Source organism: Carica papaya, chromosome 6 (genome assembly GCF_054855325.1).
Source record: "Carica papaya isolate Zhongbai chromosome 6, ASM5485532v1, whole genome shotgun sequence".
Lineage (NCBI taxonomy): Eukaryota > Viridiplantae > Streptophyta > Magnoliopsida > Brassicales > Caricaceae > Carica > Carica papaya.
Window position 1 is genome coordinate 37,122,591 of NC_142314.1, and position 19,337 is coordinate 37,141,927.

Consider the following 19,337-nt stretch of genomic DNA (forward strand, 5'->3'; position numbering starts at 1 on the left):
AAGAGAGAAATATGACATAACATGCAGCTATGTATATATATATATTGAAAATTATTTTAAAAAAAATGTTTAAAAATTTGTTAAAAAAATAATGGATTTATAATTTGTATGTATGTATTGAAAATTTGATAAAAAGATTATGGGTACAATTTGCGCCAATCTGTCACTTGGAAGTTCGTGTGTTCTCTAAACGTTATCCCAATGAAATGAAAAAATATCAGTTAAACTTGTCTATGAATGGTTGCTCATTTAAAATAAGTTTGTGAATTCGACCGTACTCTTCACAGCAAGAACACATTTAGTATTGGTTACAGCATTACACATCCAAAGAAGAAGAAATGAGAGAGCGCTTAATGGATTGGATTGCTATTTACCTGACCCATCTGTCCAACAAGATATTGCTATAGCCACGACTGATTCGTATCTTCTCATCACTGTACCTGCACAATGTAACATTGACATTCAACAAGGTACCGTCAGACTTCCTCAACAACATGTGCAAAAACAAACCAATGAATGATTAAACTTGCAGAAGCTCCAGCTTAATCTTGGTTTCCATTTGAATTTCGTATCCGAATGAACCCACAACGATCGCTGCGTCATCCATTGTTACAATTGTGATTTTTTGTTATAATTTAATCTACAGTAATGAGTTTATAATTTCTTCCTCAATTTTGAGTTGGTTAGTTTCGGAACACATGCTCTAAAAACTAATAACAATCCTTAAAAAACATCAAAGCCAAACAATATGACTGAGCCGTTAAGAGTGGGAAAAAACTAACTTGAATTGCAATAAAATTGGGTTATGAAAATTTCTGCTGTTCTTATTCATTAGTATTTGCTTTGGACAGGGAAGATGTGGTACTTGCACAAACTTGCCAACAATCGAGAATGGTAGCCCTGGTAAGATGTTGACTACAAACTTTAACTGTCCGTTGTTCTTGACAATCTGAATCAGATACGATTAAGGGAGTGAGAAAGTGAATTAGAGAAACCTTGAGAAACTAGGTAAGTTTTATTATCCCACAAAAATATTTGATATATGGCTGGCTATTTATGTGTCTGTGTGCGTAAATGTACTCTCTGGTAATAAGATATGAGAAATGTACTTACTTGCAAACCTATAAGACCATTACCAGTATTCTCTATCCAACTATCCGTCTCTGTCTGTAACAAATAACTCACTCGGTTTAGATGGAATATGCTGTCTTTGCATTCATCATTCTATATTCATTTATCTTAAATTGATAAGCTTACACCTTAATAAGAAATTATGCTAAAAATTTATAAAATTAGTCGAATGAGAAATGTAAACAAGAAATTAAACTACAAATTTTTAATTTAATTAATTTTGATTAATTTTAGAATGTTTTATTGCAGTTCTGTTTGAAATTTTCTACGCTTCTTTTGATTAATTTATGTGTAGATTGTTCAAATAAATTCTCTAAAATGAGGTGCATTTATTCTAAGCGTAGGCTACGGAGCTTAAACTATGATCATTAGGAGAATGTAGACACTAGTATGATCATCAATAGATCACCTGTGAACTCCATATCATCTGCCATTCTCCCTCTAGTAGCTTTGGTTCCTCATTGCCGCTTTCACTTCGAAGTGATATGAACTCACCAATTGCCTGCAAAATACATATTACTTATTATGGCATGTCAAGAATGGTTCAACAAAAGCAAATTTTGCAAGAGGACACCATCTGCTGGAACTTCAAAGTGTCACCTCTTCAACTCCTGCTCCTGTCGAAATTGCTGTCAACAGTCTTTGCCTTGGTTCACTTGCCTTTTGCAGCACAAATGTGGTTCCCTGCACTACAAAACATTGCAATTATCCTTTGGATATCAAATAGCAAGGCAACTGGGATTGCCTGTACACCAGAATCCGGATGAATTTTTTAAAATAAGTTTTAGTAAGAAACTATCAAATTTATTATTTATTCTGCACTTAGGAAAACATATGTATGCTTAATTTGCTTTGTTTTTCTATTGTTATTACACTTAGTTGCTTATATTGGCTGGCACTCTTATTAAAATAAGTTATGAAAAAGAAAAGCTTTACTCCGGCTTTGTGTAAACATGTATCGAGATAAATTCATAAATGAAAAACACTCGCCATTTTAATTACCTTATTTCCTCATGAGATTCGTAGGTTTCCCGAGGGAGACAAATATGTAGTATCTAACCAGCCCTTAGCCTCATCACCAAGAAGCCTGAATGGCACTGGATATGGAACCTTAAACGGTCAGAATTTGAAAGAAAACGCTGCTCTATCAAATTGAAAAAGAATCCGTTTCCCATCCTTAATTGATGCTGCTGCCTGGATCGAGAGGATGAAATTAAATAACCAAATCATAATTGAAACCAACAGTGTGACAAGAAGTCAATAGAAGTCAGAAACAGTTGATTTTAAGAAGTTCTACCTCTACTTTCAGCTCACCAATAGTATCGGAAAACTTCACAATGTTAGACACTCAGAGGATTATTTGTTCGGAGGAACACGTCTCTGTACAGGGTATCTTGATCACAGAAAGCGAACAAGTCCAAAGGTGGCTAACCTGAATTGGAAATGCTGTTCCTGGCCTTGTGGCGAACATCAGTTGCCACCTACCCTCAATTAGAGTAGAGTCTGTCTGGCATTATATATGAGACGTTCAGGTAAGAGCATTATCTTTCCTTGTGCAACTTACTGACGAATGGGACTCCGATAAAATTAAATTGAAGTGTCAATAAAGTTAAATCGAAGGGTCAGTTACAGCTACTCCAATTAGTGAAATTAGTGTATGTTTCACATATAAATTTAGGAAGCTAAACAAAACGCTTATTTAAGCTTTAAAAATAAAGGAAAAAGCAAAAGCTATAGACCAGGATTTTCTGGACCAATTAACAACAGAACTGAATCCAACAAGACTATAGAAACTACAGCAAGAATAAATGCTTGAAGCAAATTACAGAAAATTGACTGACTGAATTAGCTTCCAAATTGTAATATGTTAGTCAAAGTGTCAGGACAGTATAATTACAGTGAATATGAGCTTTCAACCTGTACTAATAAGTTAACAATTACCTAGTCCAGTAACGAAAAATTTTCCAAGCTAGTTTTACCGAGAATCAACTAATTCTTTTCAAGATGACATTATATATATATACATATATATACATATGTATTTGTGTCCAGAGTTTGACTCAGTCAAAGTGAAATATCTTTTCGTCAGACTTCTTTTTTATCTATAAAAATTCCTCGGGAGCAGGAATATTACTTCAACTCTATGATAGGTCCCAGTCATAACCAACCAGATAAATGGTGTTTAATTTCTATTTTAGGCTAGAACTACCTCAGTATTTTAAACCAAATGAGACTTGCTTTTATTCATGAGCTCGGAAGCTTATATAGGCAATCTCCAGCAACTTCTTCCTGCTATTCAGGAAGCATAACGGCTAGGTGATATGGATAAAATCGGAAACAACCGAAAGAAAGCAACAGAAAGGAAAGATAAACATGATCAACAAGTTTAGAAGAAATGGAAAGCTTGACCGAGTCTGCCGGTGTGGTGGCTCCTGCTTTCCTCATAGATACCTGCGATTCTGGATTGGCTTCCTTCGTGATTTCTGGATCTTATCACTGTAACCTAGCTAAAGAGAAGAAATCTTGTACAAACACATGATAGCACAAAAAACTCAAAAAATTACTCACAGGATTTACCATTCCTTGCAAATCTTCTAAAACCTTAACGGCACGCTCAACATCGTGAAAAACGTCCCATCGCATCCAGACAACCACATAACAAGTTCCAAAACCAGACATTAGAAGATACAAACGAAAAGTGAAAATCATAAAAAAGGAATTCACAACAAAGAAATGATGAAATATTTATTTACATTGAGTTGCTGAGAAGAAGTCGATCGGCCGCGGCCTTGGACTCCGATAAGAGCTCCGATGAGTTGAGTTTCAGGTTCCGCGAATGAAACCTTTTGCTACTCACCGACTAGAGACGAGCAATGAGCGTGGAGACTTTACCAACTTCGAAAAGGTTTTTTCCGTAGCTTTTGATGTCTAAAAGCAAAGATTCCGGAACTCGTTAATGGCGATTTTGGAATTAAACGGATTGGTAACGTGTTTGCATTGTTGAATTCAAGCGCCATTGTTGAAGAAGAAGAAGACGACTATGAGAGTGATTTTTAGTTTTGCTCTGTTGATATATTTATTCATTTTCCTGTTAAAGCGAGGTGTTGTTTTGTGTGCGGTACAGGCAGTTAATGGGGAAACTCCCATATCTATGTATCAGTGCACGTGGAATCGTCTTGTTCGGACACGTGCATTCCTAGGATTGGTTGAAACCAGATTCTGTTTGCACTGCGCATACTGGATTCATACCTAGAACCGAATTGGGCCAAATATTGGTTATCGGTCCATTCAGGTATATTAGGCCCAAACACTACCCAACTCACGGCCCAAACTCGGCCCAACACGGCCCAACTCAGGTGATAAATGTATTAATAAACGTGGAATCGTCTTGTTCACACAGGTGGATGGCTAGGATTGGTTGAAACCAGGTTCTGTTTATTGTGGATATACTGGATTCATAACTAGAACCGAATTGGGCCAAACATTAGTTTTCGGCCCATTCAGGTATATTAGGCTCAAACACGGCCCAACTCGGGCCCAACTTACAGCCCAAACACGGCCCAACTAAGGCACAACTCAGCCCACAGCCCAACTCACTGCCCATTAATATATATTAGGCCCAAACACGGCCCAATTACGGCCCAACTCAGGTGATATAAATTTAACAAAAGGCCTTATATAGTAATATATATATATATATATATAACAATTATCTGCTTCTGCTCCCTTCTATGTTAAAAGAGTTCGTATTGTGTGCAAAGTTGGACTAAAGATATAAATATGACATAACATGCAACTATATATATATATATATTGAAAATTATTTCAATATATATATATTTATTGAAAATTTGTTAAAAAGAATACGGAATCTGTCACTTGGAAATTCATGTGTTCTTTAAACGCTATCCCAATTAAATGAAATATATATATATATATATATATATCGTTTAAAATAGTTCGCACATTAAAATTAGTTTGTGAATTTGACCGTACTCTTCACAGCAAGAACACATTTAGCATTAGCTACAACATTATACATCCAAAGAAGAAGAAGAGAGAGTGCTTAAAAAAGATTGGATTTCTATTTCCCTGACCCATCTGTCCGTAGGTGCACAAACAAGATATTATTATAGCCACGACTAATTCGTATCTTCTCATCACTGTACCTGCGCAATATAACATTGACATTCAACAAGGTACCGTCAGACTTCCTCAACAACATGTGCGAAACAAACTAATGAAATGATTAAACTTACAGAAGCTCCAGCTTAATCTTGGTTTCCATTTCAATTTCGTATCCGAATGGACCCACGATTATCGCTGCGTCATCCATTGTAAGCTCATAGGTTGTCGCTCCAGATTTCCTGCAAATTATTTGTTACGTGAACTTACGTTTTCGTACATTTTATGGAAATTTAAGAAAAATAAATCACAGTTTGAAATTGTTACCGATGTGCTATTTTGTTATAATATAGTTGTTCTATTTTTTTGTTGTTTTACATAGAGTTATTATTTTCTAAGTGATAACTCTATAATTTTTTTTCTTGGTCATTTTTAGAACACGTGCTCTAAAAACTATAACAATCATAGAAAAAACAGCAAAATTCAAAAAATATGCTGGACTGTTAAGAAGGAAAAGAAACTAAATAACTTAAACTGCAATAAAATTGGGCTACAAAAAATTTCTGCTGGTGTTATTCATGCAAGAGTAATCGAATCAACGAGCCATTAGTATTGCTTTGGAGTGCGTAGGGAATATGTGATACTTACACAAACTTGCCAATCATTGAGAATCTTATCCCTGGTAAGATGTTGACTACAAACTTCAGCTGTCCGTTGTCCTTGACAATCTAAATCAGATACAATTGAGAGAGTAACAAAGTGAATTGGAGAAACCCTGAGAAACTAGGTAAGTTTTATCCCACAAAATATTTGAAATTTGGCAGACTGATTATGTGTCTGTGTGTGTAAATATACTCTCTGGTAATAGTATATGAGAAATGTACTTACCTGCAATCCCATAAGACCATTACCAGCATTCTCTATCCAACTGTCTGTCTCTGTCTGTTACGGTTAACTCATTCAGTTGAGATGAAATATGTTAGGTATTTGCATTCATTATTTTACATTCATTTATGTTAGATTTATAAGCTTACACCTTAACCTCTTTTTTTCAGGCTATAATCAGAAATTAACATTCAATTTAATTGGAGTGACGAGGAAGCTATTTTGAAAAATTATAAAAAGTAGTTTCATGAGAAACGTAAAGTTAAAACTACATTTTTTCAGTTTCATCAATTTTGGTTGCTTTTAGAATGTGTTATTTCAGTTCTGGGAAATTTTCTTAGCTTCTTTTGACTAAATTAAGTATAGATTTTTTCGAATTCTAAATAAAGTATTTTTATGGCTTAAACATAGGCTACGTGGATGTTAGTATGATCATTAATAAATCACCTGTGAACTCCATATCATCTGCCATTCTCCCTCTAATAGCTTTGGTTCCTCATTGCCGCTTTCACTTCGAAGTGATATGAACTCACCAATTGCCTGCAAAATAAATATTATTACTTATTATGGCTTGTCAAGAATAATCCAACAGAAGCAAAATTTGCAAGAGGACACCAATTGCTTTAACTTCAAAGTTTCACCTCTTCAACTCCTGCTCCTGTCGAAATTGCTGTCAACAGTCTTTGCCTTGGTTCACTTGCCTTTTGCAGCACAAATGTGGTTCCCTGCACTACAAAACATTGCAAGTATCCTTTGGATATCAAATAGCAAGGCAACGGGAATTGCATGTACACCAGAATCTGGATGAACTTTTTAAAAAAAGGTTTAAGTAAGAAACTATCAAATTTATTATTTATTTTGTATCTTAAGAAAACATATGTATGCTTAAGATTTGCTCCCTATTGTGTAAACCTGTATCAAGATAAGTTCCTAAATGAAAATAACAAGTGCCATTTTAATTACCTTATTTCCTCGTGAGATTCGTAGGTTTCCTGAGGGGGACAAATATGTAGTATCTAACCAGCCCTTTGCCTCATCACCAAGAAGCCTAAATGGCACTGGATATGGAACCTTAAAAGGTAAAAATTTGAAAGAAAACGATGCTCTATCAAATTGGAAAAGAATCCGTTTCCCATCCTTAATTGATGCGGCTGCCTGGATCAAGAGGATGAATGAAATTAAATAACCAAATCATAATTGAAACCAACAGTGTGACAAGAAGTCAACAGAAGTCAGAAACAGATGATTTTAAGAAGTCCTACCTCTACTTTCAGCTCACCAACAGTATTGGAAAACTTTACAATGTTAGACACTCGAGGATCATTCGTTCGGAGGAACACTTCTTGAAATACACTAAAAAAGTCCACCCCCACAAATGTTCTCTGCAATTATATGGATATAAAAGATGACGATGCATCATTCGAAGGAATGAAATTTCCAAGTATATCTATGCAAAATTTTAGCTGCTTTCAGTTTCAGATATTAACGAGCTCTCTGTACAGGGTATCTTTGATCACAGAAAGCGATATCTTGACAAGTCTAGTTGTGGCTAACCTGAATGGAAGATGCTGTTCCTGGTCTTGTAGTGAACATCAGTTGCCACCTACCCTCAATTAGACTAGAGTCTGTCTGCATTATATATAAGATGTTCAGGCAAGAGCATTATCTTTCCTTGTGCAACTTACTGACGAATGGGACTCCGATAAAATTAAATTAAAGTGTCAATAAAGTTAAATCGAAGGGTCAGTTACAGCTACTCCAATTAGTGAAATTAGTGTATGTTTCACATATAAATTTAGGAAGCTAAACAAAACGCTTATTTAAGCTTTAAAAATAAAGGAAAAAGCAAAAGCTATAAACCAGGATTTTCTGGACCAATTAACAACAGAACTGAATCCAACAAGACTATAGAAACTACAGCAAGAATAAATGCTTGAAGCAAATTACAGAAAATTGACTGACTGAATTAGCTTCCAAATTGTAATATGTTAGTCAAAGTGTCAGGACAGTATAATTACCGTGAATATGAGCTTTCAACCTGTACTAATAAGTTAACAATTACCTAGTCCAGTAACGAAAAATTTTCCAAGCTAGTTTTACCGAGAATCAACTAATTCTTTTCAAGATGACATTATATATATATATACATATATATACATATGTATGTGTCCAGAGTTTGACTCAGTCAAAGTGAAATATCTTTTCGTCAGACTTCGTTTTTATCTAAAAAAATTCCTCGGGAGCAGGAATATTACTTCAACCCTAACCTAGCTAAAGAGAAGAAAATTTTGTACAAACACATGATAGCACAAAAAACTCAACAAATTACTCACAGGATTTACCACTCCTTGCAAATCTTCTAAAACCTTAACAGCACGCTCAACATCCTGCAAAACTTCCCATCCCATCCAAATAATCACATAACAAGTTCCAAAACCAGACATGAAAAGATGCAAATGAAAAGTGAAAAACATCAGAAAGGAATTCATAAATAGAAATGATGAACTATCTCTTTACATTGAGTTGCTGAGGAGAAGCCGATCTGCCGCGGCCTTGAATTCCGATAAGAGCTTCAATGAGCTGAGTTTCAGGTTCCGTGAATGAAACCTTCTGCTGCTCACCGACTAGAGACGAGCGATGAACATGGAGATTTTTCCGACTTCGAAAAGATTTTTTCCGTAGCTTTTGATGTCTAAAAGCAAAGGTTCCTGAATTCAGTAATGGCGATTTTGGAATTAAACGGAGTGATAACGTGTTTGCATAGTGGAATTCAAGCGCCATTTTTGAAGAAGAAGAAGACGACTGTGAGAGTGATTTTTAGTTTTGCTCCTGTCGATATATTTATTCATTTTCAATTTCTGTTAAATCGAAATGCTGTTTTGTGTGTGGTATAGGGGCAGTTATTGGCGAAACTCCCATATCTGTGTATTAGTACACGTGGAATCGTCCTGTTCAGACACGTGGATGCCTAGGATTGGTTGAAACCAGATTCTAGTTATTTTGGGTATACTGGATTCATACCTAGTACCGAATTGGGCCAAATATTAGTTCTCGGCCCACACGTATATCAGCCCAAACACGGCCAAACCCACGGCCCCAACTCAGCTCAAACACGGCCCAACTTAGCATAAATACAGCCCAACTCGCGGCCCAACTCAGGTGATAAATGTATTAGTACACGTGGAATCTTCCTTCTTCAGACACGTGGATTCCTAGGATTGGTTGAAACCAGATCTGTTTATTTTTGGGGATTCATAGCTAGAACCGATTGGGCCAAATATTAGTACTCGGCCCATTTTGGTATATTAGGCCCAAAGACGGCCCAATTCACGGCCCGACTCAGGTGATTTAAGCTAACAAAAGCCTTATATAGTAAAATAATATATATATATATGCTATAAAATGTTTAACAATTTATCTTATTAAATATATACGTGATAATCATATAAATATATATATATATATATATATATGTACGTATATATACACACATGCATAATTAATGGAGTACACCGCATGCATCCAAATAAGTTGCTGCAAATGGGATACAATTCACATGGCAAAAGCTCTCATAAATGGAGCTTCTGCGGCAAATGCTTCTCATGTATATGTATAACATACCAGAATATATATATATATATATGTATACACATATATAATATTTAATTAATTATTTTTAACGTGACGAAGAGAAATTTGTCTTTTGAAACGTGAACTCAGCAAAAGGATTTGAAGTTATAGATTCCATAGAAGCTGCTCTGGAAAATGAGTTCTGGAAATTGTTTCTTGTGCTGATTTACTTGCATTAGCTCCCAGAGACTTTGTCCTCTTTAGTAAGTTCACTTCATCATTAGTCATATGTATATATATATATATATATGTATATATATGTTACATACAGCTTTTTATATGTTTATATCCTCTAAGCTTTATCTAGGTTTAGTTGATAGCTAAGATAGTTCCCATATTATAAGCCTACGAGATCATGAGCTACGATTATCGGTATTTTATTTCGGAGGACACTCCAATGCTGAAATTTGAAAAAAAAAAACACGAGATTAAGAGATATGCGGGTAAGTGTATAGAATATCTTTATATAACTCATCTTAAGCTATTATCATATAAGATTACTTTTAAAAATATAATAATCAGTAAATTTTTAATTTTATTGAATTAAATATTATATGTGTGATACTATTATTATATAAGATATTCACGAAGAGTTAAATCTTAATAATATTCAAGTAGAATAAAAAGATTTTAACTATTGAATTTTCGTGTTTATATATATATAACGACTTATTTTCTCCGTTGAGAAATGAGCACTATTCCACACACATAACCTAATAAATTTATGCAGTAGTGAATGAAAACTTAATATTCAATCATCTCTTATACGGAATTACAAGTCATAAGGGTTATAAAATACTTTACATTACATCGTTATAATATAATTAAACTGACTTGACAACACAAACTCTTATTGTCACTAAATATTCTTTAAAATTTTCTTTCAACCTTAGACTTGTTTTTAACATGCACTAATCTGCATTGAGGATGTAAATTAGAGTAAGTTTCACGAACTCAATAAGAAAAATGGACAGTGCAGTAACAAATATATGCACACACTCAATTATCAAATCTTCTAAATCAATTTATTCAGCAAATGTTCATAATTTCTTATTTCAGTATTATAACTCAGGTCATCAACAGTTACATAAATAGTACAATTCAGTATTCAATATTACAATTTAAACAGTAAGTAGTTCAATAGATATTAGTTTAATATTTCAGTATCGTAAACTTTATCCATGACTTTCTATTCCTTCCTATCAGTTTATATCTTATTAAAAATAGTTTCACCGCGCGATGTCATTTCTGCCGGTATAAACGAGAGTAGTAAAGATCATCTATATCACGTGAACACGTTATAATTTAGTTCACAATTTATAATTTGCAGTACATAGTATTCAGTTCACAGTTCTTATTGTTTCACCATGTCTGGCTAAAACTATATCCACGGTTAGGGTTCAACATAGTAGTCATAGCTAAAAAACTACACATACACCCACCCCTCGGTGATACTAGTTAAATAGATTTTTTCGTCTTTTAAAGATTCTTATGTTATTTTTTTACTAATCAGGTTCGCCACTAGATAACCTACTCAGATATGTACCTACTTATATATCATATATATATATATATATATATATATATTATACATCAATAAGCATACACAATAAGCACAATATATACCTTTTATGTGCACAGTTATCTATTCAATTAAGTATATATAAACACACAACATATATAACATAAATATACTTTTATATTTACACAAGACATATGTATTCTATAAGCAAACACATACAAGTTGTTCACTCATACATGCATACATTGTACAACCTACAATTATATATATATATATATATATATGCGTCACACTCACCTATAACTCATAACATGCATAAGATCTACATATACATACAAGTAACAATATGAATACATAATTATATGTCATACACAATATTACGTAGGTTTCCAATCATATGCAATTTCACACATGCAAATATAATAAGTTTGCAGAACTCTTGGTGAAAAACATGAACAGTTGGTAAATTCTGTAAACAAGTCATTTCAACAAAAAACAAGATTTTATAAAAACATGGGGGCTTCTGAATGAGACTAACTCAATCCCTTACATATAGTTGAACTGAAAAGTATCGGAATCATTATTGGCTTTGGTCTACGCTCTCCTCTAAATTCGATATTGTTTAGATACTTCTCTTATTTACAAACAGAAAATATGTGGGTTAATGATGGATACTTATAAAAATAATTAGAATATAAAAAGGGGGATTGAGCTTTACCGTAGTACGACCCCGTCACAAGAATCGCCACACATCACCATACACGTGTCCTTAGTTCACCATGCGCCATCATCGGAGTGTCATAGTCGCCACATTCGCCGCCGCCAGAACAAACACGTGCCACTAGAACAACCCACACACCGCCCTGATTCAACCGGAACCCATCATAAAACGAGCCGCACATACAAATCCGGCCCGAATATGGCGGAATCACGCCGAAGAAGAGTGCGGGTGCGTGAAACCGTGCCTAGTCATTGTTGCGATTCCCTTCCTCTCTGAGCACACCGTCATGTGTTCTCCTTTTTTGGCACACTGGTTTTGGGCCTCTTGACTGCTCGCACGCCAGACGCACCAAACCTACCTCGTCACTCGTTTGGTCTATTCCCTCTCTCTCTCTCTTCATGACCCTCTTTCTCTCTCTATGTGTGGATCTCTCTCTCTCTCTCTCCTCACGCATGGGATCTCCTTCCCACAAAACGAGTTAAAGCCCTTTTGTGGGTGGAGAAGGGAAGCCCTGCACGCCTCTTCTTCCTTCTTCTTCAGCTTGCAAGTCCAGGCTTATTCTTCATCTTTTTCGGCGGGTAGGGGCGTACACGCCCCTGGTTGCCCTATTTTTTTTTTCTTTTTCCATCATCAAAACGGCGTCATTTTCACCTCTTTCTATTTTTTTCCTTTTTCATATCAAAACAATGTCGTTTTAGGGGTTTCCAAAACGACGTCATTTTAGCTTTTCCTGCTTCTAAGAAGCATGTGAGTTGAATTTGTTCTCTCGGGCCGAGTTATTATAATAGATCTAAATAACAATATGTATAACTTATATATGGATATCCATACATGTATATGCACACTTATATATATTTAGTTTGTTGCGAATGATAAACAATCTAATAAATATGTTTTGCAGAGTGGAGGATCTAGATAACATATAAATTTAATTTATATGTAATAACTCAGATATGATTTTAAAAGATTATATTATAATTGTTTCGGTTTTTTTTTTTTATTTCAAAACCAGCAATCAATAAAAAATTTCTTTAAACTAACTAGTTGATACCGATACAGATCAGTATAATCTGCTTTCAAGAAACTTTTAATTTCTTGAATTGAGAATCATACCATATCTCTATCGATTTTATCTAATTCAAACTAAACTAGATTGGTCTAATCCGAAAGGAATAATAAACATCTATAAAGTCATATACTATTGATAATTACATTATATTTGAATAGGCATAAAAGATTCAACACGCTTACAGCTTTCCATATATATATATATAGAGTGTCAACTAGACTTCCTACATGTATAAGTTAAAATCTTTTAAGGGACAACACCTTTTGGGTCAACAGAAGATACAAGTTATATATGACTCAAAATATATATATATATATATATATATATATTGAAGTATTATATGAGGAAGAAGACTTCTTCTGGTTGGGGGAAGTGGAAAAAAGGGAGCAAAAGGGCAAAATATTCATCTTGGCTTATATGCTACATTTGTGTCCCACCATTGACAAAAGTCATGAATAAGCTGCTTTTTTAGTCTACTTGTGCTTTTTACATCTACATGGGAAAATTCCAATTTCATTAAGTAATCAAATTTAATTTGGTATTCAACCCAAAGTGCTACATATATATATATATATAAACATACAATTGATTAATATGCAATCAACTGAGCAAAAGGAACTAGCTACATCTACATATATATGAGCCGGATGAAGTTTTTTACATCTTTAATAGAATTTGAACTCGTAATTTTTAAATAAGTTTCGTTTCACTGTAATTATCTTAATTAAAAAAATATAACGACTCCAATATGTTATTTTCGTCCGAATACGTCAGTTAAGTCACTGCAATCTCAGTTCTCAGTCTTGTTGAATAAAATATTACAGATTGACCACTTTCAATTTATAAAACATCCACAAAATTATGAATTTTACATTTTAAATAAGATTCGAATTCGTAATTAAGATAATATTTTAATAATATAATAATGAAATGTATTAATCATAAACACAGAAAGTCAAGAAATTTCTTCTTTTTGCCTGGCTGCCAGAGAACAGCTCAATAATTGAAAGCACTTCACCCAAATTCCATTGTTTATTTCACCTACATATAAAATAATATGTATAGAATTTCCTACTTGCTTCAAAAATTAAAAAAAAAAAATTAATATTATTCATATTTTAACTCAGACTATATGTCCTTATAAAATATATATATATTTTTTTTAATTTGTATTTGTATACTATGTTTATATTTATATGTGTGTATGAAGATTAAAAATAACATTAGTGTTTAGAAATAAAGAGTTTATGTGAATTTAATTAAAATTAAATTTGTTATAAAATTAGCATAATATTTATATATATTACATGAATAATATTTAAAAAATGAATTAAGAATATAATATTTATTTTTAGGATAATAAAGCCAAAGAATTTAAGAAAAAAATATATTAATTTTTAATTCTTGTAACTCTCAAAATTCATTAATATCAAAATAATGTGTAAAAATAGAAAAGATTTAAATTATAATAAAAAGAATTTTGAGATATTGATTGTAATAGAAATATATATATATATATATGTATGTATAGTAGTTCAAGAAATTCACCCTTTAATTTGAATTATACAGACAACAAATACTTTATTTTCTACTATATGTATTTGAATATCTGAATATATAGATTTTATTAATCTTCTATTATAGATTTGTATATACATGTCTATACATACATATATATATATATATTCACACACATCATACTGCTTGGATTTGATTCCTTTATCTGTGGAGTAGAATGCGCATAGATGAATTTTGTCTGTTCATGTAAATTTCTACTCTCTGTACTCAATTTTGTTATTTAGTTTTCAAAGTTATTACTAAACCAAAAATAAACGTTGATTAATCTCTTCTTGTTTAAGGCTGAAGGTGAGGAAATATATCATATATATATACTAATTATAATATAATATAAAATATATGTTATTATCGAATATTAATACACAATTTTTTCAAACATAATATAATTTTATTATTATCATAATCGGTCGTTACATACAATACTATGCATTCAAACAAACTTTAAATAATAATATATTCAATTTAAGTTTATACGTCAAAATCAGACCGACTTAAAAGGAATTCTCGTTAAATGGAATGCAAATTTCTACAAAGAATCATGTGGACCGTAGAGATACATATATATATATATATATATGTATGTATGTATGTATGCAGAAGTTTTTCTAGGGTTATGAAAAATAACAGCATGCATATAAGACATATATCTGTCTTTTTTCTACCTATATATAAGCTTTATTTACTTTTTACGAAAAATAGAAGATTCGAGAGAAAGAAAAAAAGAAACCCTACTAAGGTTTTTCACCGATTGCTATCTACTTTCGTTCTTAGTCTTTCTTCTTATTTCCTTTTTTTTCTTTCTGCTATCACTTTAAATATCATATCTGATCTTTTATTTATTATTTTTGTAAAAAAAATTTACATTATAAATTTTTTTATATATAAATTTTATTTAATTTCAAACATTAGTAAAAATTTACAAGCGTGAATATTTGAGAAAATATATATATATATATATAGATATATAGATATATATACATCAAGATGTACAATAATTTGTTTGACATTTTCCCAAAGAATTTGTGACTTCATCTTTATCTAACGGTTTGGTATTTTCCCAAAGAATATGTGACTTCATCTTTATCCCACTATATATTTTTTTCTAAGTCAAGCTAGCTAATTATAATTAGAGCTGCAAATAATTAAATAGGATTAAATTTGGAATTATAATTCTTACTCCAGTTATAATACGATACATACATCTATACATACATATATACATACATATACACATTCAAACTCAACTCCATAAAATTACATCATTACTCAAGCCGAAAGCACTCAAGAAAATTCTTAAAATTAATTATTAAGTAACATCGAGGATTAAGGAAACCCATTAAATAATTGAGAAAAATCCATCACTTGATGGGAGAAAAATTCTATCCCCCATTGTTGAATTTCATTACCTCCATTCGTTTAGAAGAAAAGTAAAAGGAAGAAATTTCTCGGCACTGCATGATCTATACACATATACATACATACATATATGTATATATATATATATATATATATACATGCATGATACTTAGCATGCCAAGCACAAGCCTCCTAACATCTTGTCACTTTCAAATCTCTCCTCTATATAAAGAGTTTAAATTCCATTCTATTATCCCATCACAAATTACATCACTCAGCATTTTAGCTTAAAAAAAGCTACTTAAATTAAGCTCATAATTTGAAAAAGAGCTTATTTAGTCGCCATGTCTAGGTTTCCAATTAGAAAAATTTTGTACCTTCTCGTTTCTTTGACACTGCTTGTAGCATCCATTCATGCTCAGCTTAGTTCTACTTTTTACGACACGAGTTGCCCTAATGTGACGAGTATTATACGCGGAGTCATTCAACAAGCTCGACAGAGTAATGTTCGAACTGGCGCTAAACTTGTTCGACTTCACTTTCACGATTGCTTCGTTCAAGTAATTTACATATCTCTCTTCTCTAAGTTCCAAAATATGCTTATATATCAGAATACATGTAGATCCCTATGTATATGGCACATATTCTAGCTACTTGTCTATTGACCGATTGATATATATGTATACATATGTACATATCTCACTAATACATGTATTTTCATACAGGGGTGTGACGGATCAGTTCTACTTGATAGTTCACCTGCAGACGGCATAGTGACCGAGAAAAATGTATTTCCAAACTCGAACTCATTAGTTGGATTCGAAGTTGTCGATGCCATTAAAACTGCGGTAGAGAATGTTTGTCCTGGCGTCGTTTCTTGTGCTGATATTTTGGCTATTGCATCCGAAGTTTCGGTCGTTTTGGTAATTTGATTAATTAATTACTATATATATAATAAAAAATTTTAATTAATTATTAATAGAGATAATTAAATTATGAGATTTGCAGGATGGAGGACCATCATGGCAAGTGCAGCTGGGAAGAAGAGACAGCAGAACAACTAGTCCCGGAGATGTTACCAGCTCTCTTCCTTCTTCTACTGAAGGCCTTTCTGCTATCACTTCCAAATTCTCTGCTCTTGGACTTGATACAACCGATCTTGTTGTTTTATCTGGTAATTAATTAATTTAATTATTAATAATTATCGAATTAATTTTTAATTAATCATTAATAAGAATGTTCTTAGTAAAAAAATTCAACAATATCTTCACGTAAATTGAGAGTTAATTTTAAAATATTTTACTGTTACGTCGTATTAAAAATTTTTCAATAATTATGTGACATTTACAGGTGCTCACACATTTGGACGGGCGAGATGTGTGACATTTCAAAATCGGCTCTTTAATTTCAGTGGTTCGGGAAGTCCCGACTCGTCAATAGACCCGACATTCCTAACTTCCTTACAGCAAGCATGCCCTCAGGATGGAAGCAATCGCCAATCACTCAACAATCTCGACGTGACAACTCCGAACAATTTCGATAACAACTACTTCGTCAACCTTCAGAACAATCGAGGACTTCTCCAAACCGATCAAGAGCTGTTTTCGACGAATGGGGCGCCTACGATCCCAATTGTCAACCGGTTTGCCGGCCGCCAGAGTGATTTTTTTGATAGCTTTACTAAGTCTATGATCAAGATGGGTAATATTAGTCCTTTGACAGGAAACAGTGGGGAGATTAGGGCTGATTGCAAGAGGATTAATTGATCATAAATTTTACTCTATGGTTAAACTTCATATGCAAACACATACACACACATACATATACATATATGAATATAAACGTATATGTATATATGATCAATTGGGCGAGTTTGCAAGTTGGGAAGTCTGGTATAATTAAAGGGTGGTCTTAGAATTTCCTTTGTTACCAAATGTAATAAGGGCAATAATCCAATGTCATGCCATGTCCTTTTCTTTAGAGTGAGTGTTTTGTGTTGGTTTTTATTATCTCTCTCTCTCTCTCTCTCTCTCTCTCTCTATATATATATATATATATATTATCAAACACATACAAAAAAGAATACCAAAAAATGACACATGGTATATTAATCTGGTATATATATATATATATACCCCCATATACACACACACTCACATGCATATTAGTTCTAACTCACACACTCACATGCATACTAGTTCTAACTCAAGACTGCATCACACACACACATATAATATTATAATATATATATATATATATGGCGTTAAATACAAAACCTCTGGACTAATAGAATGGTCTTGGAACCGTAATTTGTATTTGTCCGCTCGGTTTACAAGACTTTTCGGCAGTCATCTTTCTGGCCTTTTCAAGCATATGAAAATGAGAGATTCCACCAACCCAATAATTTTTAACTGTCTTATTCCGTCAACTTTTGATTCACTATGACCAATAATTGAATACCATCGTAAAAAACTTTCTTACCCAAAAATTTTAACCTAATATCAAATTATAGTAATTAATTATTATTAAATTCATAATTTAATATAACCAATAAATTTTTAATTAAATAATTAATACGTCATTTTTTTATATAAAAAATAATAAATTCCTATAAAATTTTGTATTTATATATGTTTTTGCTATAAAAAAAAATGGTATTACAATAAGTTTATATATATTAATATACACACGACCAATCATTAACCATATTAGCATGAAAGTTAGTTCATACTTACCCTTGAATTACAATCAATTTACTAACTTTTGTATCACTCAAAAACTTTCACATATATATATATATATGTATATGACTTAATAGAAATATCACCACATTAAATTATATTATCAAGAAATATATACTAATTATTTAAAATTTTAATTTAATGTAAAATTACTTATTTTTATTCATGTATTTAATTAAAATGATTCACTAAATATAAATATATTCATGACATATAATTAAGTTAAGTATCACATCACAATTATTAGAAAATAATTATTTTTATTGATAATATTTTAATTAATTTATATAATATTTTTATTTATTTTCTAAAATAAATGTTTATCCTTTTCTAAAAGATAAAAATTTATTATTATTATTATTGGATTTCACTCATCGTCCTGAATTTAAAAATTTTAGTTGATGCGAAAAATATATTAAAAATATATAATAAAAATAATAAATTTAATTATTTTTAATTTATCTTTTTCTATGATTGATCACCATCAATTATTTTATAATTATAAATAATTATGTTAATTTTTAAAGTGGGTTAAACAATTTATTTTTCTCTTTGAATATTGTAACACCCAACATTTAT

The 19,337-nt window shown here is 32.1% G+C and overlaps 2 protein-coding genes and 1 pseudogene across 3 annotated transcripts; 1 reads left to right on the forward strand and 2 right to left on the reverse strand.

Moving 5' to 3' along the window:
- Positions 1-161: 161 nt before the first annotated feature.
- On the reverse strand, positions 162-4,333 carry LOC110813026 (putative plastid-lipid-associated protein 12, chloroplastic; annotated as a pseudogene). The gene is made up of 8 exons (XR_015821256.1): positions 3,700-4,333; positions 2,429-2,638; positions 2,134-2,325; positions 1,732-1,815; positions 1,541-1,633; positions 1,114-1,167; positions 783-949; positions 162-440 (listed from the first exon to the last, which is right to left on the reverse strand). The product of XR_015821256.1 is annotated as a putative plastid-lipid-associated protein 12, chloroplastic (transcript).
- A 712-nt stretch (positions 4,334-5,045) lies between these two features.
- Positions 5,046-9,016, reverse strand: LOC110813011 (putative plastid-lipid-associated protein 12, chloroplastic). Its single transcript, XM_022039996.2, has 11 exons — positions 8,659-9,016; positions 8,475-8,528; positions 7,696-7,770; positions 7,404-7,523; positions 7,105-7,296; positions 6,783-6,866; positions 6,589-6,681; positions 6,145-6,198; positions 5,905-5,984; positions 5,391-5,498; positions 5,046-5,300 (listed from the first exon to the last, which is right to left on the reverse strand). Exons 1-11 carry the CDS (start codon positions 8,920-8,922, stop codon positions 5,216-5,218), a joined length of 1,209 nt encoding a protein of 402 aa, XP_021895688.1. The 5' UTR covers positions 8,923-9,016; the 3' UTR covers positions 5,046-5,215.
- A 7,211-nt stretch (positions 9,017-16,227) lies between these two features.
- On the forward strand, positions 16,228-17,997 carry LOC110813018 (peroxidase A2-like). The gene is made up of 4 exons (XM_022040008.2): positions 16,228-16,577; positions 16,743-16,940; positions 17,026-17,191; positions 17,368-17,997. Exons 1-4 carry the CDS (start codon positions 16,362-16,364, stop codon positions 17,781-17,783), a joined length of 996 nt encoding a protein of 331 aa, XP_021895700.2. The 5' UTR covers positions 16,228-16,361; the 3' UTR covers positions 17,784-17,997.
- Positions 17,998-19,337: the final 1,340 nt, after the last annotated feature.